Genomic DNA, 25760 nt, shown 5'->3' with positions numbered 1-25760 from the left:
ACGTAGGAAAATGACAGCTCATTAAAGGTCTAAAGTGAGGGTTCACCACTTCTGAAGCCCACTCTCAGACTCTTCAGAGGTGTGGAGGTGTGATAGGGACCCTCTACACAGCTCTTCAAAGGATGATGACATGTCAGGAATTGAAAAGAAAGGCCAAGGGTTGTATAGAAAGGCAGAGGACATTTTCTGTGAAGAGGGTTATTCTGAAGTGTCACCATGCTTTCAACTTGCTTATGGGGTGTATGTTAAATGTGCATGTGGAATTATGTGCTGATATGCAGTAGCAATACAACATGCCAGAAGATAAAGGTTGCTATTTTAATCACTTGTGTGCTATGATTGTTTCTGACAACCAGTCTGCAGAAGATAAATCCGCCACTGGATGGCGCACAAGTATCTTTATTGGACTCATGAACACGCTTGTTTAAGTCTCAAATTAGTAACATATAGGCCACCATGCATGCTGAATGTGCCATGCAACAGCTGGGTTCAGCGCTGCAACCCCCTTCGTTTCAGATTAATCAGGGAGAGACATGAGAAACTCATAGCATATATATGACAGACATATGAGAGCAAGTGATTTCTGCCGTCCCAAGGGGCCCCGAGCGCACAACATCGAACTGATTAATATGTAAACAAACCCATTTGTCCACGCATGTGCTTTTAATCGCGGGATACTTCTGATGAGTCTTGTTGCAGTGGCTACACACAAAGAATGGGCGTGAGTTGTCCCTCGAAAGGGAGCCCAGAGACTCTTGCTGTTTTAGCACCAGCGATCTGAGCGCTCAGTTCACAGTCTGCGAGAGACAGAGCGCATTACAGCGGGATGGATTGCACAGGTAGGTCGTGATTTACCTTCCCTCCACAGAAATGCCTGCAAAGTGCTTGTTTAATTATTATTACCAACTAGAACGATGGGAACAGATAGCTGTGACATCATTTTCTTTGGACATGGTAATTTTACCAAGTGCTATTGCACAAATAGTTGGTTTCATAATTAATGGACGAATAGAAAATGTATATTAGCGATTTAATTGTTTTGTATTTCCTGACAGCGACTATCTTTCATTTTACGCACGATAGCTATTTTACGCATACATAAAATACTCAAGTTTGACGACTTAACTATGTGAAATTGTTTTCATACTGCTGTCTGATACGAGCCTTCTCGTTTGGTGTCTTAAATCATCAGGATTTACAACAACAGTTGTCTGAATACTTTCCCCAAATCAACTAAGACGCCCAGGAGGGAGGGGAGTCACCGCCGGAGTGCGTCTGTGTGTCAGAGGGTGTTTGAGAGAGTGAGGAAGATTCACAGATAGAGGAAGAGAGAGAGGAGAAGGGAAGTCTGGACCAGGTGATCTAGTACTAACAAACCTCCAAGGGGCTGCCGGGTTGTATCAGTGTGCACGGGATCAGCGATCCAACCATGGTGCCCGCGCGCTGCCCGGGACTCTGTGCCTCACTGGCACTGGTCCTCCTCTTGGGATGCAGCGTGGTTTTCTGCCTCGGCCAGAACGACACGGAGCCCATCGTGCTGGAAGGGAAGTGTCTTGTGGTGTGCGACTCGAACCCTTCTTCAGAAGGAGGGGTCACCTCCTCACTTGGCATATCAGTCCGCTCTGCTGGGGCAAAGGTGGCTTTTTCCGCCGTGCGTGGAACCAACCACGAGCCGTCAGAGATGAGCAACACGTCTATGACCATCTACTTTGACCAGGTCAGATGTTCACTGAATTTAGCACTAACACAGTTCATCAAAAGTCAAATATTAAATCAGATACGGGCAAATATCTTGGCTCCATTATCATTTTTATTTATTTATCCCTACCTTGTATTTGCCGGGGGCGAGCAGACCTTGTTAAAGGTTATGTTTCATTGATTTCCTATCACTGCTCACGCTCTGTGTGATCTAAGCCCTGAGTATCTCTAACCTTAAGAACATAATCCTGTTTTCCTTTGAAAATGATTCATTGGATGTTGTGCGTAATTGGCGTGATTCAGAGATGCACTGTCAAAACGAATGGTAATCCATGCAGGATCATTGATCACATATGTGTGTTAGGCCTCGGCCGCACTGACAGGTGCATTGTTTTGCTTTTGCTCGGATGTTCGACTTAGTTGTCACGGCTGAGGTCTGGCCTGTTTCAAGCATGAAATTGGGAACCATCCCAAACTGCGACAGAAGTACAGCCTTAAAACATTCGGCATACAGAATCAAACTGATACACCTCTCTGTAAAGTCACAATGCGTGGCAGAGACAAACAACACATAACTACAAAACCAGCTGTTGTGTAAAGTGAAGCATGCAGATGGAACAATTAACCAACCGCTTTCTCATTTTGCGCCCTTCTTGGTCATAGGTTTTAGTGAATATCGGCAACCATTTCGATCTCAAAGCAAGTGTTTTCCAGGCTCCGAGGAGGGGGATCTATAGTTTCAGCTTTCACGTGGTGAAGGTCTACAACAGACAAACCATACAGGTGAGCAGCTATGAAACAGTTGGTCTGCATTCAGCATCTAATAGGTCAGTAAGCATGAGACTGAACTGTCCCCTCTCCTGCAGGTGAACCTGATGCAGAATGATTATCCGGTAATATCAGCATTCGCCGGTGACCAGGACGTCACGAGAGAGGCGGCCAGCAACGGAGTACTGCTGATGGTTGAGCGGGAGGACCGCGTCTCTCTCAAGCTGGAACGGGGCACCTTGATGGGCGGATGGAAATACTCCACCTTCTCTGGCTTTCTAGTCTTTCCTCTATAATCTAATCGGCGATGGCCCACGTCGCACGGGACTCTGCTTAGGTTGAGGAACAAAAAGAAAAAAAGAAAAAAAAACATGCCATTTATTTTCAGCTTAAATAACTGTCAGCCAAGGAAGCCGACGAATATCTGTATACCTACACTCGTCCACTATCTAGTCAAATATGAACGTTTCCTTGGAGTTTCATATATTCAAATCCATCAGTCAACTTTTACGCAATCTGGATGATTAAACGTATTGATCGGCCAGTGGCGCGTGCTTGTCGGGAATTTGGATTTTTTTCTTTCTTGGAAAACAAAACTTTGCCAACAGACAAACGGGTGGGCAAAATGGACAAGGGAGAAGATGAAGAGTGGAGGAACTGACGTGCTGGACAGGCCGAGTGTGTTATGCTCTATTTTGTGTTTGTATAGCCTTAAAGAATATATGGTTTCCGTCCAAGTGAAGTATATGGAATTATGGACAACCAGAGAAGAAGTGCTTTCACGCCCAAGGCATTTTTTTGCACGAATGGAAGTTTTTACTTTATGTTTTGTGCTGTCAATGGTGTTGCGTTTGGATGCTGAACATATTGAAAATAAGCCAAATGTAGGCCGCTGACGAGTTTATTATAAGAGAAAAAAGGCGACATATTTCAGCCACCGGAGACGATTTAGAGCCCTTTTATTAAAGAATAATTCTATAATTTATAAAGTACATATTCACATTATCGTGTGTTCTACATTTCGGAATCTGCGTAGCTTTGACTGATTTAATGTTCAGTGACGTTGCTCACAAAATGTACATTGTGGAAATAATAGAAGAATCCCTATATGTCCCGCTTAATAAAAGATATTGTATTGTATAGGCTAAGCGCATTTATCACTTTTTATTCTCATGACTTTGCATTCAAAGGGAACAGGGCGAAGAATTAATGTGTGGGACACAAAGCAGAAAGGCCTCGCAAGGAAACAGACGCTTTAGTCGCTGTCCGAGGTGCTGAAACATACTGTTGGACTCCTCGTTCAAAAAGTCTCACAGCAGCACGTGTTACACGTCAGGAAATACATTTGACAACTTATAGAATAGAACTATTTTGAAAGAATAACATCGCTGGAAAGTATTGAGCTCCAAGTTCCAACACATCCACCTTTACGCAGCACGACGGATAGAAACTAAAGATAAACGCGTTTTCTTACAGGGTGGAAACAAAAAGCCCGAATTATACAATCATACATTCTGAAGAAGAATCATATAAGTTTGAGGTTGATGTGAATAAACGGGACAAAATACATGTTCCATACTGTAGTTTAACAAGAGTCCCCTCTGTGCTGTTCGTTTCTGTAACTGGATGCCATCTTGTTTGAAAATCAACCTTTCTCTCTCACACACACACACACACACACACACACACACACACACACACACACACACACACACACACACACACACACACACACACGCACACACATACACACACATACACATGACTTGTTCCAGAATATTTTTACTGAATACTTTTTTAAATACTAACCAGAAATCAAACAATACAGAAAAGAGAAATGTTGATTTAGAGACATTTGCCAACAATATATTCAACTGATCTTTTTCAATATTATCTCGGTGATGAGGTGAATCCAGGTGAACGCCTTCATCCTTTATTGATCTTGTTAAATCTGATCCGTAGCAGATGAGTTTGGATCAATTAGGGTGTGGACTGCAGTTCAATATCCAGGTGTCCTACTGTTTTACACAGTTATGGAAGTTGCACTTGAGTTGTCTTTAATTTTGCAGGCCAGATGTGAGACTACTGGGTCAAACTGTGTTGCTGTAGCTGAGTTTGTAACATTTATTTAAGTTGACTTATTATACTATTTATATTTTAATGCTGTGGAGGCGAGTACTGTTGTGTAGACATGTGGCTGTGTTAACTGGACACACATTTAAACTTCCTGTATGGAAGCTCTTCTCTGCTGTGCTTTCAACCAGGTTCTTTATGAAACAGGTGCAACTGAAGGAGGAGATTTAAAGAATAGTCTCTGCTGAATACACAACCTAGCTTCTTAATTACTGTGAGACAAAGGAGGACACACTGCAGACATTTTGCTATGGTTTCCAAACAATGTGTTGCTTTTCTCAACCAAACCTAAAAACGGCTAAAACGGCTTGAGTGATTTAACCCTCTGACTTGTTAAACACAGAACAATCCAAACAGAAAGTAATTCTGTAGAAACAAAATCTTAATTTAAAACAAAGCCAGCATGACATTGGCAGACAAAAAACATTTAGTTTATGAGTAATGGAGACAGTCTGCCAAAAGAGTTAAGAGCCTTATTGCAACACTTAATGATAATCCTTCGCTTGTTGAAACACATTCAACCATTGCACTCAAACACAAACGTGAGAAAACATACAAGTGATTGCTGTTCATGTGGGTTAAGAATGAAATGCAGCAGCTGCTGCCCCCGGGAAACATTTGCATTTATAATGATATCATATATGTGAGCATCTTCTGGGCTATTTCCTTTTTAATATATATATATATATATATATATATATATATATATATATATATATATGTATATATATGCACACCTTCATCTCGTGTGTAACAGAACACAGCTGAAAACAAGAAGGAGCTGCTGATGCCAGCAATATGCAGCAGAAACTGCCAGCAAATCAGAGTGATTTGGAGAGCGAGTGGAATTGGCCTATAAAGTGCTAATTGTGCCCATGCTGGAATGAAAAAACTGTTTCCAAATGATCCCCTTAGATAATTAAGATAGCCGTCAAACACGGTGCACACAGCGAGGGAGCGATGGAAACAGGAACACTTTGGTTATTGTCTGCGATCAGATAAGTCTGATTTGTGAAAAATACAACTTCCATAGGCAGATTATTAAAGTACAAGATGTTCAGGTGAAATTAGTCCAAATATGGGGTCCGTTCTTTTCCACAGGCCAGATAATCACCAGCTTGTAGGCTCCTTTAAAAAGCCATGAACTCATATTGCTTTTATTGTTTTTCACGCATCATTTGTTCTACATTGGTCTCTTTAAAGATTGTCCTCTTGATGCTTCGAGGATTCTGTCCTTTAATTTGTATGACTCCAGGACACACATGCAGTAAGATCACAGGCTGGCTGCACTGTGGGCCCGTCGCAGCGGGAAGGTGCAGCAGGGCTCCATGCATGGAAAACTAAATTATGTAACAGATTCATCAGACGGATGTCGTCTCTGGTTCCAGACTCTCATAGAGAATGTCAGTTATTCATTAATGAGGTTGTTTTAGTGTGTAAACACCCACGCAGGCTCAAACACGGATACATATTCACACTTAGACCCATTATGCACATGCATGCACGCACGCACGCACGCACGCACACACACACACACACACACACACACACACACACACACACACACACACACACACACACACACACACACACACACACTTCACAGTGGGTGTAATTCCGGCTCATTCAGCCTTGAACAAAGTGGCTCATATTTGGAAACATCTAAACATATCTTCAATCTGCTGCAGAATAAAAAAAACATTAAAAACCATTTTAGCAATACAAATTTGTTGTTGGTGTTGATTTGAAAGCGGCCCTCTGAAGATCAAGACAGCTTTGACATTAATTTCAGCTCCTCTTGTGGTCTCTAAACATTTAATTACACTGCCTTTGCACATCTTCACTGGGTGATTTGTTCAGTTTTAACAAGGATGATAGTCGGCTGCTAAAGTGTCGTCTTCTCGGGGTTTTTTACACATTAAGACAAATGAATTAATTTGTGCAAACTAAATAATCATCGTCCTCTTTCTCATGGCGTTAAACAAATCCCTTATTTATTTTTTAACAATAACATCAAGTAAGATAAAGGTTTCATTTGTAGCATTTTTTTTTCTAACAGTTCTTCAGAATGTTGCTTATTGTGGCACAAACAAATGTACATGTGAAACATTTCCTCATCATCGCTGACAGAAAGCAGCACTTGAGACATATTCCAGTTGCTATGCACCTTGTAAATTTAGCTTCACAAAGTTTTTTTCTCACACAATGTCTCAGATCCAGCGCTAAATACCCCGAAATCTACATTTCTGAATTAGATTTGTTACATTATATTTTCTCATAATACAGCAGGGGTGTGAACTCGAGTCACAAATCGGATGACTTCAGACTCAACTTGACAAAACCAAAACAGAGTTGCAACTGGACTTTAACACTTGATACCTTCAGCCAAGCACAAAGATTGAAAAGTACGTTATTTAAAAGCTTTGCCACAAATCAATTAGTTTCCCTGAGTTACGTTACTGAGTGGCAGTTTGAAAACATGACACCACACATCATTTTGTTCACGTAAAAAACACTATGCAGTGGTTAATAAAAAGCTAAATGCAGAATGCAAAACATCTGTCGTTGGTGAAGAACTTGAAACAAAAAGTTTAGGACTCGGGACGTGTCAGTCTTCACTGGAGACTTGTGACTTGTGACTTGTAAAACAATGACTCGTTCCACCTCTGGTCGGCAGCCTGAAGTCGCTCCTCCCTTGAGTTCAGTCACACACTCAGGATGAAGTTGACTGCAGACCTTTTTCTTTCTAAAGCAGTGAGAAGCCGTCTTCAACAAACCCAACATTTACACTTCCATTCAGAGACCCGAGGTCAAGAAAATAATGTCGATCCTGCAGGAACACTCAGAGACCTTTAAGAAATACTTTCCTGATCCATCCCAATCTGTAGTTTAAAATCAGAGTTCAGCACTTGCCTTGCTTCCTGTCAGAAAGTCACTGTCTGTAAATGTGCATTTCACTGTGGCTCAGTCGGACTAATGAAGCCAAGTTTGATGCCATGTTTGTGTTTGGATTTTCCCTCATTTTTCCTTTTCTACCTCTTTCTTCTTCTCAGTGTGGACGTGCATTGTATCAGTGGCACTGCCGAAGGACAGAGAGCCTAACAAGATTTCCAACCTTTCCTTTTGATTGAAGATGAGCTGAATACATTGGTATGCATTAGAGGGGAAAACCGTGAGAAGAGGTGTCTTTTTCCATAGACTAATTTCCTCCCAGTCCTTGTCCCTGTTATGGCTGAAATTGCCTTAAGTGTGATTGTGTGTGTGAATAAGCCTTTCACAGCGTTATTTTTATTCAAGCTGTTTCCAGGCAAAGCTACAGGCACTTCCTTCTGGTTCTGAAATGATGCTGAGGGGGCTGCTGCATCTAATATCTAAAGTGGCTTCCAGTTAAAAGGAAATGCAAACTGAATGTCAGGATCTATCTGCAATTTTAATGGTCCAGACCTCTTTATATCGTCTTCCTTCCAAATGAGCCCCGATACTCTCACGTGCCACGGTGATGTCGGCATTCTGTGAGCAAAGCATGGAGACATGAAACCACCTGCGCCCTCTTCTACCGGGCAGTAAGACAGACTCAAACACTTTAGACCATTGGGGTATTTTTATTCTTAATTTCAAGACTAGTTCTTATCTCCGAGTCAGATATCACCTGAGACTTTGTTGTTACAGTCGAGGTAGTGCAGTGACCTAGCTAATTTGCACTTGAATAGAAAGACACTGATGCAAACGGAGAAAACTCTGAGAGGATAACATGTGGCAGTGGCTTGTTAATAATGCATTTGTTTGCCAAACAAATAAATAGACGCATAACAGAGACAAACATCAGTCACAGAACCGCTTCTGTGAACAGGCCCATCCCTGAAGAAAAGGGGGGGCGAGGAGAAAGAAGGAGAAAGTCTGTTTATTCCTTCTGCCACAGCCTGCAATAACCATACTGCTGAAACACGCAATTCCCCAAAGAAAATACAACCTCGTCCAAGCCCACCCCTCAGCCCCCATCCACCCCCCCCCCCCCCACCCCCGCCACACGCAGATAGTAAGCAACGCGGAGCCAAGCAACCCAGCCTCATATGAACAACTCCTTGATGTGATGGTTCCAATACATCATCTGTCTGCACATTAGATTCAGGCACAGCAAGCCTGAGAGAAAGCATCCAGGACCCGACATCTATAACCAGTTTAACTACATTCATTAGAATGGGAAAAACTGCGCCTCAGCACAACCAGCAGAGGAAGAGGAAGACGACAAAACACACACTGAGATGTTGATCCTCTGGATCAGGGACACACGGGGGAATACACACACTTGTGTGGCATGTGCAAACATGCACACATACACGTACACATACACATACACATACACCGCAGTAGCAGAAATATGACTATTTTTACAGGTGTAGGTGTGTGTTCTGGTTATGGTAATTTTATAGATCATTTGGAAGGGATATAACACTGGGTTTAATAAGGTTACGTGTCTTGCCAGAGGAACTGAAAATAGACTATCACCAACCACAGCCAAGAAACCAGGAGATGTTATATTGCTAATGGAAATGCATAACTCAATATGTAGGATATTCTTTCCACTATTTGTTTTCCGAGCAGATGGGATCAGAGAGACCACAAATACCGTGTCACATGTAAGTGTTTTCTTTTCTTTCTTATATGGATGGATCTTTACAACGATGATAAGAAGACTGTGCTTTTTGCAAATATATTTTGCAAAAGGTACAATAAATCACGTGAATCCTGTCGCCCGACAAATGTTAAAGCAACACTTTGTAACTACTTTACCTTAAACAGCTTCTAAACCCTCTTGATGCTACGCTGACTGTAATGAAGTGGTGCATCTGAAGGTCACACTCTGCAACCAAACGCCTTCTTGCACTGTGTAACTTTGGTGAGCGGGTCAAACTGCCAGGAGCAGTGTGTGAGGTTATGGCACAAAGTTAATTTTGGGGAAAGTGGATAATATTTTATAGAGCAAATGTTTCTGATGGACAGAAAGATTTAATTATTGCTAAAGTAATGCTAACGGCTAACTGCTAATGGCTAACAACAGCCACCATCAGCTGTCTGTGTCTTGTGTTGTTGCTCTTGCTTGATGTTTGGCTGTGTGAGCAAAATTGTCGACTTGCTAGTTTTTAACTTATCATTCATAAGTAATGTCATCATAACAAATGCACGTGTACAGCTGCCAGTATTATGACAGCGGTGCATAAGTGAACTAAACTCAGTAACCGTACAGAAATACAGAATCCTACATTAGATGTACGTTGTTTTAATCTAAGACTTCACTGTAGATTATTACATTCACACAGCTCTGTGATGGTGTGTTGACTACCCACAAATACATGAAACTTCATTCTGCACTGACAGACGTGAGCTGTTTACTTAGAACTCTCTGCTTTATAAATAGACCATAGATTGCAAGTTATGAACAATACAAAAGGCATCGCTTTAATATAACGCCAGGTGCAGCGATAATAAGTATCTAGAGAATTAGACTTAAGTATAAACAGTGAGAGTTCAATTTTGATTATATCCCCTTGCATGATTCACTGTTTTTTCCTCATGTTTGATGCCACAAGATGTGAACTGAGAACTTTTCACAACAATGAAAGTGGCATGAATGTATAAAAGAGGAAAAGTATTTATTCCCATGACACAGGACGTGCTCATCAACACACATGTAGGTCAGTCTGTAAAAAAGAAGCTTCCTCACGTAATAGTGATTCTCAGTGCAGAAGCCTCCCAGTGTAGCATAAAGAGGTGGAACATTAATACAGTACTACATGCTAATGCTACAGTACAGTATGTACTACATGCTAATGCTACAGTACAGTATGTACTACATGCTGATGCTACAGTATGTACTATATGCTAATGCTACAGTACAGTATGTACTACATGCTAATGCTACAGTACAGTATGTACTATATGCTAATGCTACAGTACAGTATGTACTATATGCTAATGCTACAGTATGTACTATATGCTAATGCTACAGTATGTACTATATGCTAATGCTACAGTACAGTATGTACTATATGCTAATGCTACAATATGTACTATATACTGATTGTTGTAGTACCGTTATAGCAGTTATACTTTGCCATTTTAAACTAACACAAAATAAAACAATAAGGGAGACATTTGTTTGGATTGTGTTCAATATTTAACACAATATTATTGAGGGAGAATAGTGGGCATTAACAGTACTATGAGAATAAAGTCCAAATGTCAAGCATAAGGTCGAAGTTTGAGTTTTAGTGCCAGGCAGAAGAAAAATAAAAAGAGGACGTTTTTTGTTTTTTTGCATTTTGAGAATAAATAAGAAAGGTCGACAATCATGTTAAAATGTTGAAAATTAATTTGACATTTCAAAATAAAGTCGAACTTTTGAGACTGAATCAAGCTACTAGCATTAGGTCGACTTTATTCTCAACATTACGACTTTATTATCAAAATGTGACTTTCTGTATGGCCCTAATACTCTTCAAGTATACTTTTACTAAAACCTGTAATAACCAAATAAGTAAAACCAAATAACAATATATCGATATATTTTGATGTGGATGTTTTCCTGCTAAAACTGAACAAATTATAACGTAAACTACAGGTTATAAGACAGTGGTGATATTTTGACAGGCTTCCAGAGTTTTCAGTTTCAGCAGTTTGTGGACATTGTGTGTATTCTTGCCCTGCTGTTAGTTAGTAGTTGGCTTTAACATGACTAAATGTATAATAATAATAAAATATAAAAAATGTAGATTATATGGACCTGGCAGTAAACCAATTTGCATTAATGTTATGAGATGAGGTAAGATTAAAAATATAAATCAAAAATATTAAAAGTAAATATTTCTTAATTGATTTTATTAAAAAAATACATTACTGTTTATAAGAAAGCAGTGTGGTTTAATGTCTTCTAATAAAATAAAATGTTGCATGAATATCTGAGAATAAATTAGGGACTCTTGGAGATCTGAATTAAGGATCATATTCTCATCATTCGTATGAACAACAGCCTCAGCAGTCAGAATATAAAGTTATTATCAGGAAAGGTCCTTGGTTCATATTATGTGACATAACTAAGCAGGCTGCACAATCCTGCAGAATTATTGTGATAGTAAGCTCTGAAGTACAGGTGCAGCTCAACACCTTCAGTCTCTCATCATTCAGTGCAACACACTGAACATGTGTGTGACATGTGTGGCGCTGAAACACGGAGCATAGTCGCATGTGGACAAGCTCAGGCATCATTATTTCCATTGTTTCTGTATAATGATGAACAAACAGCCTCTACAGTAACTGCTGATTGTTTTTGGACACATTGACAGTCACACCTACATGTGCTATTTAGATGAGTTATGAAACATAAGGGATTCTCTACATAACTTTACAGATGTGGAAACATGGAAATGTAATCGTGTCTGGAAACTCATTAAAATATACAAGTGCTTTTGTCATGTAGAGAATTATTTATTGGCAGTTTAGGTCACAGTACATTATACTCAGAGGTATTGTAACAGGCAGGAGAAATAGGAAGGATTTAAGGAGCCCATGTATTTCTCAATAAAATGTTTTATGGCAAAAATGTACATTTCAAGAGGGCAAGTGTCACATCTCTTCATGTGACCTGGAGTTCATGTCGTTATTCTTTGAGTTCATGTAGTTATGCATCAATATTGACAAATTGCAGATCAGATCGATGTCACCACGGAAAGGAAATACAAGCCTGAGCATGTCAAGCTCATCATATAATAAACATATTGGTGGAGGGGATTGGTGAAGATTGAATTGAACTTGTGTTCATCTGAGTTTCTCCACAGCCTCAGGCATCACGGGGACCTTGAGGAATGCTACAGGCACGTTTAAGGGCAAAAAAAAGAGCGAGCGCTCTCTGGATGGGCTGGAGAGTTGATGACGGTCTGTGATGAGTCCATCGCGGTGAGGATGGAAATTCATCTGATAACATGCTTAAAGATGCCAATCCACTGTGGGGAGAACCTTGCGCGGGATCAATGCCGGCATGCTGATGAGCTTTGCTCAGGTGTTGCTAGAGGCACCGTGATAATGGTCAGAGCATGCAGAATCATTTCAGGAGCAGCAGTGGCTCAGGAGGAGGAGGGATTAATGAAACACACACACACACACACACACACACACACACACACACACACACACACACACACACACACACTCAGAAGGCTTAGTAACGCAGGGACATCATACTCAAAGGTTTGAGGTCGGAGCTTCTTTCTCTGTCCAGGAAACGAAGCGCATCATCGCTGACTCTGCAACTCCAGAGATCCATCCTGCACACAATGCCGCTCTCTACAAAGTGTACAATTCCATGCTGAATTTCAACATTTTGAATACTTAAATATTCAGTATATTGAATAAAAACTTGATTCAGAATTATTTAAAGCCATTCAGAATTACATGACAGTAGTGCTTAGGAGATCTATTTTGTTCTGATGCTCGTGTCTGGTTTGTGTTGAGATTTGCCCAATCAGAGTCCCTCCCCATCCACGCTGCCCCACTTCTCGAACAGTCCCCATCTGGTTTGACAATCTGTTTTGATGGAAATCAGTTGTGCTCTCTCATCTCCACTCTGTGCTCTTGCGGTTTTTCACTTGAAGTTTCCCTGCGATCGTGGCTCAGACGCTTCAGATGAAACTTGGGCATGATCACAGGCTCTCCTGCGCTGCCACCAGTGCCTCGCAGTGCTCGCCTGCCCTGGGGGAATAAGGCCTTGTACAATAGCGTCTCTTAGATTTCACCTAAAATAGGACTCTGAGAGTATTGGGAGGGAAATGTAAGTGTCGGGTCTCTTTTTCGCCGCTTTTTCACCATCTGTTAATCTTTAAAATCTGGATTTCTTTTCACAAGCTGTTTCATCTTAAAAAACCATTAGTCGGGCTAATGGTCTTGTGCATCTTTAGAGGAGCGAGATGTTTTGTTGTTTTATTTCCTTTCATCTGTTTATCTCTGAATTATCATTGTTCTCTTGAACAGTTAAGTGATTAACAAGTTAGCTCCTGAAAAAGAGTTTAAAAAACTATTAAAATCTTCCTCTTGGCCGATTTGATGAACTGAACCACAAATTAAAAATCATGATCTCATCGCGTTTGAATGAGAGCTAAAGCTAAAAACACTAAATGTAACAATTACTTACTACAATGAATGATCCAGTTCTGGGTGTAATACTAAATGAAGATATATTATTGTCATGATCTTGGTTTCTGTTTCCTGTTTTATTTTGAAATGTTCCCTTCCCCTTGTGTCATGTCTAGGTATTACTTCCTGCCCTTGTGTTTTCTGCCTTTCTCCCCAGGTGTGTCTCGTTCCCTTCATTAGTTTCCTCCTGTGTATTTGCTTTTCTCTCCCAGCTGTGTCTCGTTTCCTCATTTAGTGTCTGTGTATATATCCCTGTCTGTCTCAGTGTTCTTTATTGGATTGTGATTCATGTTAGTTACCTGTCCGTCCGTCCCGTGTCTGCCTGTTCGTGTCCTGCTCGTCCCCTGATTGGTTTGGTTTGTTTTGTTTTGTTACTTTGTATTTCTGTATGTTTATTAGCTTTTGTTAATAAAGCTCTCTTTTTGTTTAAAATCATCATCCATTGTACTGCATTTGGGTCCTCACCTTCCCCTAGAGGGAGCACAGACCCCTGTGCTCCCTCTGTCCCTCGATACCCCAGTCCCTGTGCTCGCTCTATCCCTCGATACCCCAAACCCTGTGCTCCCTCCCACCCTGTGGTCTTCTGAGCGGCTCCTCCGGCCCCCAGTCCCGTCCTCCAGACTACTCCGTCGGGCCTCCCGAGCGACTACTCCGTCGGCCCCCAGCCCGGCCTCCCGAGCGACTACTCCGTCGGCCCCCAGCCCGGCCTCCCGAGCGACTACTCCGCCCGCATCCTGCTCGGCCTCCCCGCTGGCCTCGTGAGCGGCTCCGCCCGCATCCTGCCCGGCATCCCCGCCGGCCTCCAGAACGGTCTCCAGCCCCGCCTCCTGCGGGCCTTAGACCCTCCTCCGGCGCCCCTCCACCCACCCTGTTGGATTTTTGGGACGTCTGGGATCCGTCCCTTGAGGGGGGGGTTATGTCATGATCTTGGTTTCTGTTTCCTGTTTTATTTTGAAATGTTCCCTTCCCCTTGTGTCATGTCTGGTATTACTTCCTTCCCTTGTATTTTCTGCCTTTCTCTCCCAGCTGTGTCTTGTTCCCTCATTTAGTGTCTGTGTATATATCCCTGTCTGTCTCAGTGTTCTTTGTCGGATTGTGATTCATGTTACGTGTTTGTTACCTGCCCATGTCTGCCTGTTCGTGTTCTGCTCAGCCTGTTCGTGTCCTGATTGTCCCCTGATTGGTTTGTGTTTTGTTACTTTTATATGTTCATTAGCTTTTGTTAATAAAGTTCTCTTTTTGGTTAAAATCATCATCCATTGTACTGCATTTGGGTCCTCACCTTCACAGAACCGTGACAATTATGGTGCATTCACTTATGTTTTCTTATATACTGTTAGATTTTAGCTGGCAGGAAAGTTTTATCTCTCCGAATACCTTTGTATGTGAGTGTTTAAAAGAGTAAACACAGTTAAGAGAGTCAGCAAGAAAACAAGAGAGGGGAGTCGACTCCCCCTCACGCCCCTCCCTCGTCTATCTCTGTGGAATAACTGTGACTACCATCACAAACTCTGTCTCTGTCAACAACTGCCAATGCATCTTCAGACGGTAAATTGTGATCAACGCTGGAGAGACTCTACCCCGGCAGAGAGGCGAGGAAGCAGAAGAAACACCGTCTTTTTTATTTTTTGCTTTTTTGCAGAGGCATTGTGAATATTCTTTTGTGTCCTGCCTTCCTACTCCTGCCTTTTATATTGCAAAGTTTGAGTGTTTTTAAATGCAAAGGTGGTGTGTTATTTCTACTCCCCAAGTGCATTCCCATCCCAAAACACTTTCTGTGTCTTCCTCCCCACGTCTCCCTTTCTCCTCGTTCACCTACACTTCTTGATTCTCCATCTCCCACAGGTTCATCAGATGATTCCTCTGCCTCATCGCTCTTTTCTTCCCTCCTTCCCGTCTCTGCACATATCAGTTTTTAGGTTCTGACTTTACTTCAAAGAGGTTTTAAGGCAAGTGGTTCTACCTTTCCTGTCTTTCATGTGAATGTGCATGAGGAGGATACACAGCCAGCTGCTCACACTGAGCTTCTGCGCACTGAAACAGCAAAAATGCCTCAAATTCTACAGCTGTCGAACCCGCGGATATACAGGACGCGTGCAAAAGACCCAGACACCTTCTGTATCATATTTCTAGCATTCCTTGCCACTGCTTTCATCCATTAAGGAAAGTCAGCTTCCCTGTAGTCTCTTCTAGGCTGCTTTGAGTCACAAGTGCTCAGGAACAGAGGGATGAGGGGGACAACACACCACACATGAACCTAGAAACATGTCCGACATCAAAGGACCCGCCTGTTCTGTGTTGAACCTCTTAGACAACTGTTCAGCTAGCAGTGGGCAGGAAGGAATAAAAAGAGCTCTTGATCCATGTTTGGCATCGTGGGCTGTATTTAATCCTCACCATACACTATCCTGTTAAATTCACATATTCTTCAAAATAGCAGGATGTTTTCTTTAGGGTGATGCTTCAACCCGGCCCATCCCCACTCTGCTTCCTGCTTCATGGGCTGTCCCAGGTGTTTCATTCTGCTTTTATGTGATTCAACAATTTAAAAGAAAAAGTGCAGCGGAAGAAAGGGAGTCCTCGTGGCCACTCCCCACACCCTCAGGCTGCTCCTCTTTTATCCCGGATTGTTCCTCCTTTGCTCCACAATGTGTGTGATGCTATTCTTTAATTTATCTGCTGTATGAGCTGTTTCTGTTCAACTAACAACAGTCCTCTGGTGAATCAAATCATGAGATTATAAGAACATTCAAACAGACCAAATTGGCTTCCAGGAGAGCTTAAATCAATCCAAACTTAAAATTGCTGAGAAAGAAGCCTTTGGGATAATTGGGGAAAGATGGGGATGGGGAGGGTGGAGGCGGGGAATAAACCAAGGATGTTTTGGGTAATACAAGCAGGAAATGCCACAGCATCAATTACTGAATGATTGAGGGCAATTCAGCGGTGTGTGCTGCCATTCAGCTGGAGAGAGGAGGATTTAATGGATAAACAGTGATTATGCCAAGTCCAGATTGAGAATGTTCATATTTACAGAGTGACAACAACAGCTGTATTACTGCCTGTCATTCATGCAATATGTATTTCATTGGAGCATGTCTCCAATTACCTAATTCTTATAAAGGAGCACAATACAGTGAATCCTGGTGGCTGGAGCTGATGGATTGTGCACTGTTGTTGTTTCCTGTTCAAGATGTGATGTGATATGATATTGGGAGTTAAGGGTTAAGGGTTATGGGTTAAGATTCAATATATTGGGATATTGTATTTAAATTTAAGGTCATAGTATAAAAGATAACAAAACCACCAAATCTGAATAAATAAAAATGTATTTATGAGAACAGTTGGAACTGCATTTGCATTTATCAGTAAAAAAAAGAGCTTGTAGGGTTTCGTAAACATATTTAGTAAATACAAAATGTACACAGATATTTGTATAAATACTGTATATACAGACTGTATTTTTTTAAACTATAAACTATTTTTGAGAAACGATTCAGTATCACAAACACAATATCGCGATACTCAAATGTGTCAATATCTCATCACACCCCTAGTAATAACAAGTTCTGGTTTCAAGCTAAACAACTGCAAAGAAATTGTGGAAAGCGACATCTTTCATCTGCCAAACCTGCACCATCACACCTCTGTCTTTGTCTCTGTCTCTGTCACCCGCTGCGTCGTTAAGCCGCCTAAGTGATCGGCCATGGCATGGGCTTCTTCGTTCAAAAGGCAGGCGCATCATTAGGGAGCTGGAGAGAGCAGTTCCTGCCCCCGGGGGAGGACTGACAGTCCGTCACTGCCCTGCGGATTACCTTACTCTGGACTATGGAAATCAAAGATGGTGCTGTGAAATATGAATAGAATAGGATGAAATACTCTTTCTTCTTCGTCCAGTAATAATTCTGCAGTTGGAGGACAGGTAAAAAAAACGATTTGATTAATCACTGAGTGAAGGCCGCTTCAGTTAAATCCTGTTTCTGAGGTTTGAGAGAGTAAATAAAATGAATTTTGAGAAAAGAAAGTGTCAGATGTAACGGTGTGTGCTGCCACGGAGAAGTAAATACATTGATTATTCACAAGATCTTAAACACTCCTGAAAAACTTTTTATATTCCATTTGACACACAGGAAATGAAAAATGTTTTTTACCTATTTTCTCTTTTGAGAATATCTTTGATTTTGCGGTTCAGAATCTTTTGGGTCTCTCAGAATCTCTGCGGTAACCTTGTTCTGTCAGTGCCATCGTTTTTGCTCACGCTTCTGTAAAAGGTAAAGTACTGATCCTTTGCTATTCATGTCAAACAAAGACTGAACAGCAGCAGCACACAGAACTGCAGATAACATGCCTTGAATCACTTTACTATTGTGTGGCTGCCTTCACTCCAATTACTCAAAGCACTTACTAGAGAGACTCATACATATGCAGATATGTGGGATATGAGGATGTAAGTGCATGTATTGGTAACAGCAATGCAATAAAGGTACACAGCAAATAATACATCATATGGGTGTTAATATCAATGTACATGAGATTTAAAATTATGACTTTTTTCTAATTTTTGCCATCTCTGGTCTCTGTCTGTCATTTATAAACTAATGGTGCATTTGCAGTTGGAGCTCGAACTGCTTGTCAGTTTGATAAGATGATGTGCTACTTAACTTGAGCAGAGACATAAATGGTTAGTAATGGTGAGGTAATCTTCCCCAGTCCCAGTCGTTTCATATGATGCCACTTCAGGCACAGAAATATGAGCTATAATATGAATCTTAAAGGTAGTTTATCTGAACATCTGTGCAGAGGAGCTCAGTCTGCAGGCCTGTGAACTGTAGTATGTGGACTGGGAGCTGGAGAGGTGCCAGTTCACCTGCTGGGCATCGCCTCGCTGCACTTGAGCAAGGCAGTAAACTCCTTACTGCGGCAGCAACCATTCTGACATCACGCCACATTTCATGCATGTGTTTTTAATTCAAGACAAAATAACAGAATGAAAAAATCCATCTTCCCAAGAGGACAAATAAAACTTAACATTCTAGAACTTTAACGTTCTGTTAAACATTTACATTTGTATGATAACGTTCTGTAATCGTAGATTCTAGAACTGTATCGTTACATTCTGCAGTTTAACTTAACACTAGATCTGCAAATTCACATTTTACATTTGTATGGTCTAGAGCTGCTATTGTTATTGTTATTGTTATTGTTATTATTATTATTATTATTATTATTATTATTATTATTATTATAATATCCTCCAATAGAAGGTCAATAACACCGATGTCTTCCCTCAAATATCAAATGTACTGTATGAACACTGTACAGCATCACAAGCATTAATGTACACATACCAACAAAGCAAACATTTGCACACATGGTATTTTAACAAGGTGTGCAATTATATGCACACAGCAGGCGTATGGGTGTAAAGGTGGCTGAAGGTGCACCACTGTTTCTCTATTCAAAACATTATTCAGTGGAACGGTGGGGATTAAAAGAACCCCCGCGGTGCGATCCCTTTTGGCTCCTGAGCAGAGATCTGGGCGGTGCTCTGCACGCCTTTACACACGGGAGTCTTTGTCAATGCTAATTGGCCAACCTACCGACCAGCGAAGTGGAACACAGCTTGCCAAACACGTCACGCCTTGTTTGTTATTGAATCCAAACGGTACTACGCCTGTGGCACTGTGAGGGCCACCGGCAACCCCGGGATCTGATGGGGAATTTAACCTGTCATTTTGGACGTACAAGCGGCAGCACTGGTCAGAGGGAAGTCGTCACTTCACTGAATGCAGGTTATAGAGAGAGAACGCTCCAACCGGCTCCTCCTCTCATGCACTAATAGCAAAATATCAATTCCCTGACACTCAATTCATCTCAATTTATAGTATGTTGTTTCCATGGAGAAGCTATTAGCGCATTAGCTGCGCGCTCATTCTAACTGCCACACCGCACAGTGAGAAATACATTTCTCTTAACTCTTCTGTGGTGACTGTGGGAAGCTGCTCGTTGGTGGAAGGTAGCAAATGCCCCCATTTCATGTGTCGGGATTCTTTCTGTGGCATTTTGCCTCCTGTTGTCTCGCCTCTCTTATTAACATGCACTTAAATTCCCTTTGTTCTCTCAAGTGCTCATTAAAGAATTCAGTGCCTTCTGATGTCTATAGTTTTACATAATTAGAACCCAAGAGGGTTCCACATGTGCACTAAAGTTCTCCATTTGTTTTACTCTACATTAGAGGAGCAATTTGTTTAATTTCTCTGGAGTTTAACCTTGCTGACTGTGATGGAAAGCACCTGCAAATCTTGCATTCAGTCAGATCACTGGTGAGAACACAGTGCTTGCGAGTGTTTTCTTCCTTGTCGTGCCTGTGGGATGATACCGCCTGTATCCACGGCAGTTGTTAATTACAATAGAAAAGTGTCATGTCATTGTCTTAAAAAGCAAGAATATGCAAGAAGATGCAATCTTTGTTTGTATCTATGGCAAAGTCATAATTATGATACATTATAAATAATTAAGAGCTGTTCTATAATATGCTGTTATATCTATATCTATATCTATATCTATATATCTATATATATATATATATATATATATATATATATATATATGTATATATATATATATATATGTATATATCTACATGGTGGGATGTGGTGAAAAATATTTTAACACATTAACTACTGCTGAGACGTGTTTTGTCTGATGAAACCGATGTTGTCTAACTTCACTGCTTCAGTAAACAATGCAAGTTGTCATCTAAAACAAACGAATATTCTGATTATTCACTTTCGTGCTTCAGAATTAGATGAGAAGTTTGATACCACTCATGTCTGATATATTGAGCTACTGTACTACCAGCTGCTGGTTAGCTTAGCATAAACAACAGAAACAGAGGAAACAGCTAGCTTAGCTTTGCCCAACAGTAAGTAAATCTGCCGACCAGCACCTGAAAAGCTCAATAACTTACATGTTATATTTTGCGTATTACACAGCTTAATTGAGTACTCAATTCTGATTGGTTGTCTTTCTACGGTCTGTTATTTCAGACCGCTCTTATGTATAATAGGCCGCTTCTATGGACGCAATTCGATCTCCGAACACAGCGAGCGGACTATTTCTTTTAGCGGAAGCAATAAAATCCTTTCTAAGCGGGATAATGTACAGTGAGAAGGTCATGATTCCAGCTCACCCTGTCGAGGTTTATTTTTAAACACTGTTTTTTACGGGGGTTATGTGCCCGACTATTTCTTGGCTGGGAGCAGCAACATCCTGGGGTCTCTGCTGGTCGCCTAGCTATCTAATCTTCCGCCACATAACTGGATATAAAATAGCGTCCATCACGACCCCCGTGTCGCACTGCGTCCAGCTGCCAGGCCTTTCGAGGTTAACTGGGAACTGGAGCCTTTGGTTTCCTCAGCCAACACAGCAGACTTTCTTCTTCCTCCTAAGCCAGGAGACATAAAGTGTGGTTTGTTTTCCATCCCCCTTCTCCAGAAAGAAACATTTGGCAATGTTTGCCATACAACCACTAGTGCCAACACGAGGGACAAGGACAGATAATTTATTCAAAGCCATGCCCTCCTTCAGCAGATTCCTTTTCTCCATGATTTTTGTACCAAAGATCTAAAAGCCCTTTGAGCCCATTCCTTGTCTTACAGCTGTACAAGGCTAAAGGTGAAAGTGGTACATGTGTGTGTGTGTTTATGGGCAGACGAGCTTGTGTACACAAATAGACTGTAGTTTGTGTACGTGCGGGGGTCTGGAGTACGGAGAATGTGAGGTGGGGAGGGCTTGATGTGGTGTTCCAAAGTGAGTGGCCCGCAGAGGAAAACAATAAAGCAGGAATGACAGGAACAGATGGCTCTCTTTATTGTCCCCTGAAATGCAAACACTGAATATCTTTGCTTGGTGGGTGGCATTATTATATATTTATTTCCTCCCTCCCTCCCTCCACTCGCCCACATTTAAGACTAAAAGACCTGATAAAGGGTTGGAGCCAGATGCGTATTATTGGTAAGCTTAAGATTTAATGGGCAGTGACACAGAAAAAAGACGACAAGGAGGGCACAACTGTCCGAGCAGCTGGAGAAGAGCAAGAAATGTTCTCAAAGCAAAGTACAAAAACACTTCTCGTTAGCTACCGAGTGCAGTCTTTACTTTCTGAAAAAGATCTCCGGCTCACGATAGAGTCTAATAAGTGTTTATGATGTATGGAGGAACAATATGAGACAGAACATTTTGTTCGCCAAGCAATCCAATGTGTTTGAGGTGTATGTAATGAACTATGCTAACCTAGCATACGCTAAAGAGAGAAAAGTCTGCCGTGCTTCCCGCTAGAAAGGGGGTGTCGGCCTCTCAGGCATTAGAGTTAATCTCTTTCTGTAATACGCACCATTGACAGTACAGCCATATCTCTAAATTATACGGTAATAAAAACAATTACAGATAGCTTTAATTTGGATTAAGGAGATTACTAGTTTAAGCTCTTCATTACTGAGTCTTCTGCAAAGATACCTTCCATCTCACTCTGGTAGTATGAAAGAAGAAACTCATTTTCAATGAAGCAAAGTTCATAAAATGATAAATACTTTGCAGAAGCTCTGCCCTCACACTGCTCTTTGTTAAATCATTACCTCATTTGTCTCTCTTACTCCTCCTTACCCCTTACTCATTTCTCTTCCTCCTCTCCAACTTTTGCTCGCCTGCTTCACACGATTACCCCGCTCCCTCTCACTTTGTATTTCTCTCTCCTCCTCCGCCTCTTATCTTACGCCAACTCTCCCCCTCTTATCTCACATGCTCTCTCGTTGCCCCTCTCCATTTCCTACCTCTCTTTTTTTGTCCCTCCCCCCTGCTTTGACACCTTCCCCCCTCTCTCTCTCTCCCTCTCTCTGCTCCACGACCATAATACAGCAGTGGCCGTTCCGATTTTTGCTGGGTTCATCGCTCCTCTCCCTGATAATTCCCCTGTATTAACTGGCTGGAGTTATTACCCGTTATATGAGATGTCTATGTTGAGAGCGCTTTATGAGATCCTGGTCCCCGTGGATAAGATGATGGAGTTGGTGAGTGCTGTCATCCCCCAGCCGTATAATGGAATCAGTTGGGAAATACACAATGCCATGGATTATTGATAGAGCCATATCTGCACTGCTGCTGACAAATTCCTTGCCTGGGTTGAAGGGGAACATAATCCTGAAGAATATCTCTGCTAATATGGCCAACTCCGTGCAGTAACACCTCTGCTCTCTTTGGGGTACTTTGCTTTCTCTCCTCCCCTATGAAAAATGATTCAGCATGGACAGTGATTTCAATGAGAGGGTGAAGATTTATTCCAACAATAGGCTCTCCCACACCGCCTCACACAGAAATAATGGAAGTATCCCCCGATTGAATGGACTGTCTTTCTGCTGCCGAGACTCCAGACTCCAAAAACTGTGTTTTATGACAAGAAGAAAGTGGGGGTGCAATCAAACGAAGAGGACATGCAGAGTTTAAAGATGTGTCAAGAAAACAGCTCTTAGGGCCTTTATGCACCGGGAGCGGGACGAATAGACGGCACAAAAATCCAAACTATTCATACCGACAGTGAAGCAAATTTGCGACAGTTGCAACACTTGTTCAATAGAATGTTTGAATAGATTTGCGCAAGCAGAGGAGCAACTACCGGGATCCTATTGACTGATAGCAGCGCGTGGCAGTCTGCCGGAGGTAAGTTGCTGTAGATTCTAAGTTACTGAAAGCAGTTATTGAGTTTCCTTTAAGCGAAATGTTCAGAGTGAGTTTGAGTTCCCTCTGGTGAACAGTTACAGTGTAAATGTCGAGAAACCACAACCTCTGGTGAACCACTAAAGGCCAGTGATGCAGCATGTCGGGTTGTACGCAGGCAATCAGGAAGTCCATTGTTAACTTTATTTCCAGTTCAAAAGCAAAACACACATGTGAGTTCATCATGCGGCCAACTTGTCCCTTCCTGGTACATGAACTGACATGGACACACCTACTAGCTCCAAGAGAAAGCTCAGAAGAATCGTCCTCATTCCAGAAAAAAAAAAAGTTTTCAGCCGTGTATAATATATCAAATATATTGACTTGTGATTTAATGGAAGGAAAAAAAACGACCCCGGTGAGTGAAGGCCTTTCGGCTGTCACATGTAACCAACAAACGGTAAGTACCAGAAGGTGATACAACAATATAGCAATGCAAAGATACTTCCTCTCATTAGCAGTTCACCACCCGTCAAATCAAGAAGCTAAGAAAGTAAACAATCCTGCGCTCCCTATATATAGAGTAGTAATTCTCCTGGCTCTCATTACATGCCTCCTCCTTTTCCATTCCTCAGTCTGTGTGATGCGCTGCGGTGGGACTTGGGCTGAACAGCGTTTAGTCGGCGTGAAGACCACAGGCTGCATTCTTAGTTCTGGCCTTGATTTTTGATCCCAGATGCAAAGATTCCTCTCAGACGTGTCGGGTGAGCGAGACACAATCACGGATACAATGCAAGCAGTTAACTAAAGTACCCAGGGACGCCACAGGTCCTTGGATGGTCTGCAGGATGTTTCAGAGGCTAATGCGTGTGTACACGAGTCTTCCAATAGCTCCACTACTTACAACTTATTAGAGAAATTGTATGCAAATGACCAAACAAGCATCTTGTTGTGAATTGCTCTTCATTGCTAATCTCGAGACTCAAGCCTCAGTAACCATGTTGCTTTTCAGAGGAATATGAAATTACTATCACATTGAGGGAAATCAAAGTCTTGTTCTGCTGCAGTCCTCTGGGCAGCATTGTGCAGTATTGCTTTGGAAACTGGCCTAATTGGTATGTGTGGGCCAAACTCACCCCACTGCCTGAAACTAGCTGGCTTCATGTTCACAACAATTGGATTTGGAATAGCTGCCCTAGATTGTTTGTGTTTTGCAGTTAGGGTGTGTGCGTGTGTGCAACATCAAGAGTGCAAAGCTAATCCCAGTCTCTCTTCTGTCTATCATATTAGAATGCATGACTCTTGTAATTGCTTGATGCCTATTGTAGCCAATAGCGTCAACCATGTATTTTTAAAAGTGGTGGGTGGTTGTGGTCGGCTAAAGAAAATGGAGGTATTGAGCTGAACAATTAGTGGCAGCCTCCAACTGACAGACCGTATTTCTGCCTTTCAGCTCTGTGTATGTTCTGGCAGTGCACCAGAAAGCAAAGAAAAATAAATATTAAGTCACCTATAATTTGTTTTACCACAGTCACAATGTCAAACAGACACACGACAGCTCTGTGTTTCATCTGGTCCACGCACAGCGTCTGCTTCCTCAACGATGACCGTCTGTGGATCCGGGTTAGCCTCCGCCATGCTAACAGAGAGCGTCTCGAGACAAAACCTGTGATGTCGTCTTCTTCACTCCAAAGCAAAGATTAACCTAATATCTCATTTAGAAATCTGGAGGCGGGGAACGTCTCCTTTGCATGTGTCCGCATTCTGTGGTCTCAATGCCGTACGGGGGACATGTTGAGTGAAAGCTCCCCTGCCTGCCTCCCGCCTCTCGTCGGAGGCTATAAATGCACAATGCATTAATAATTTGGGAAGCATATTAACTCCCATTCTGTTGTTCAGCAAAACCCAAAGCACTGTCGGTAATGTGCACTGAGCTCACCTCCAACATGGAGGTTTGCCGAATTAGCTTGCGCCAGTAAGTTTTTTCCTCCCAAACGCACCATGGTGCAATATAGGGAGAGAGAGAATGTGATTACAAACAGTAAGCTATTGCCTCGGGCACAATTAAAACTTTGCAGACGAGCATTCCTGATCGCAAACTGAATCAGGTATGGTGTTGGAGGGGCATGTTGCTTGTTAATTGGTTAATTACGGAGCAGGAAGGCTTGCTGTACAAGTATTAAGTGGGAAATCTGCTCTACATTTTCTGTCAGTCCCACACGTAAACCAGACACTGGGGCAGCCCCTCGACTAAAAATAAGCTCATC

General features: G+C 41.9%; 1 protein-coding gene across 1 annotated transcript; it reads left to right on the top strand.

Moving 5' to 3' along the window:
- The first annotated feature begins 596 nt into the window (after positions 1-596).
- Positions 597-3611, top strand: cbln2b (cerebellin 2b precursor). The gene is made up of 4 exons (XM_029457759.1): positions 597-839; positions 1193-1717; positions 2362-2481; positions 2565-3611. Exons 2-4 carry the CDS (start codon positions 1430-1432, stop codon positions 2760-2762), a joined length of 606 nt encoding a protein of 201 aa, XP_029313619.1. The 5' UTR covers positions 597-839; positions 1193-1429; the 3' UTR covers positions 2763-3611.
- Positions 3612-25760: the final 22149 nt, after the last annotated feature.

This window comes from Cottoperca gobio, chromosome 20 (genome assembly GCF_900634415.1).
Source record: "Cottoperca gobio chromosome 20, fCotGob3.1, whole genome shotgun sequence".
Taxonomy (NCBI): Eukaryota; Metazoa; Chordata; class Actinopteri; order Perciformes; family Bovichtidae; genus Cottoperca; species Cottoperca gobio.
The sequence above is the reverse complement of the archived record's forward strand: the minus strand, read 5'-3'. Positions and strand labels throughout refer to the sequence as shown.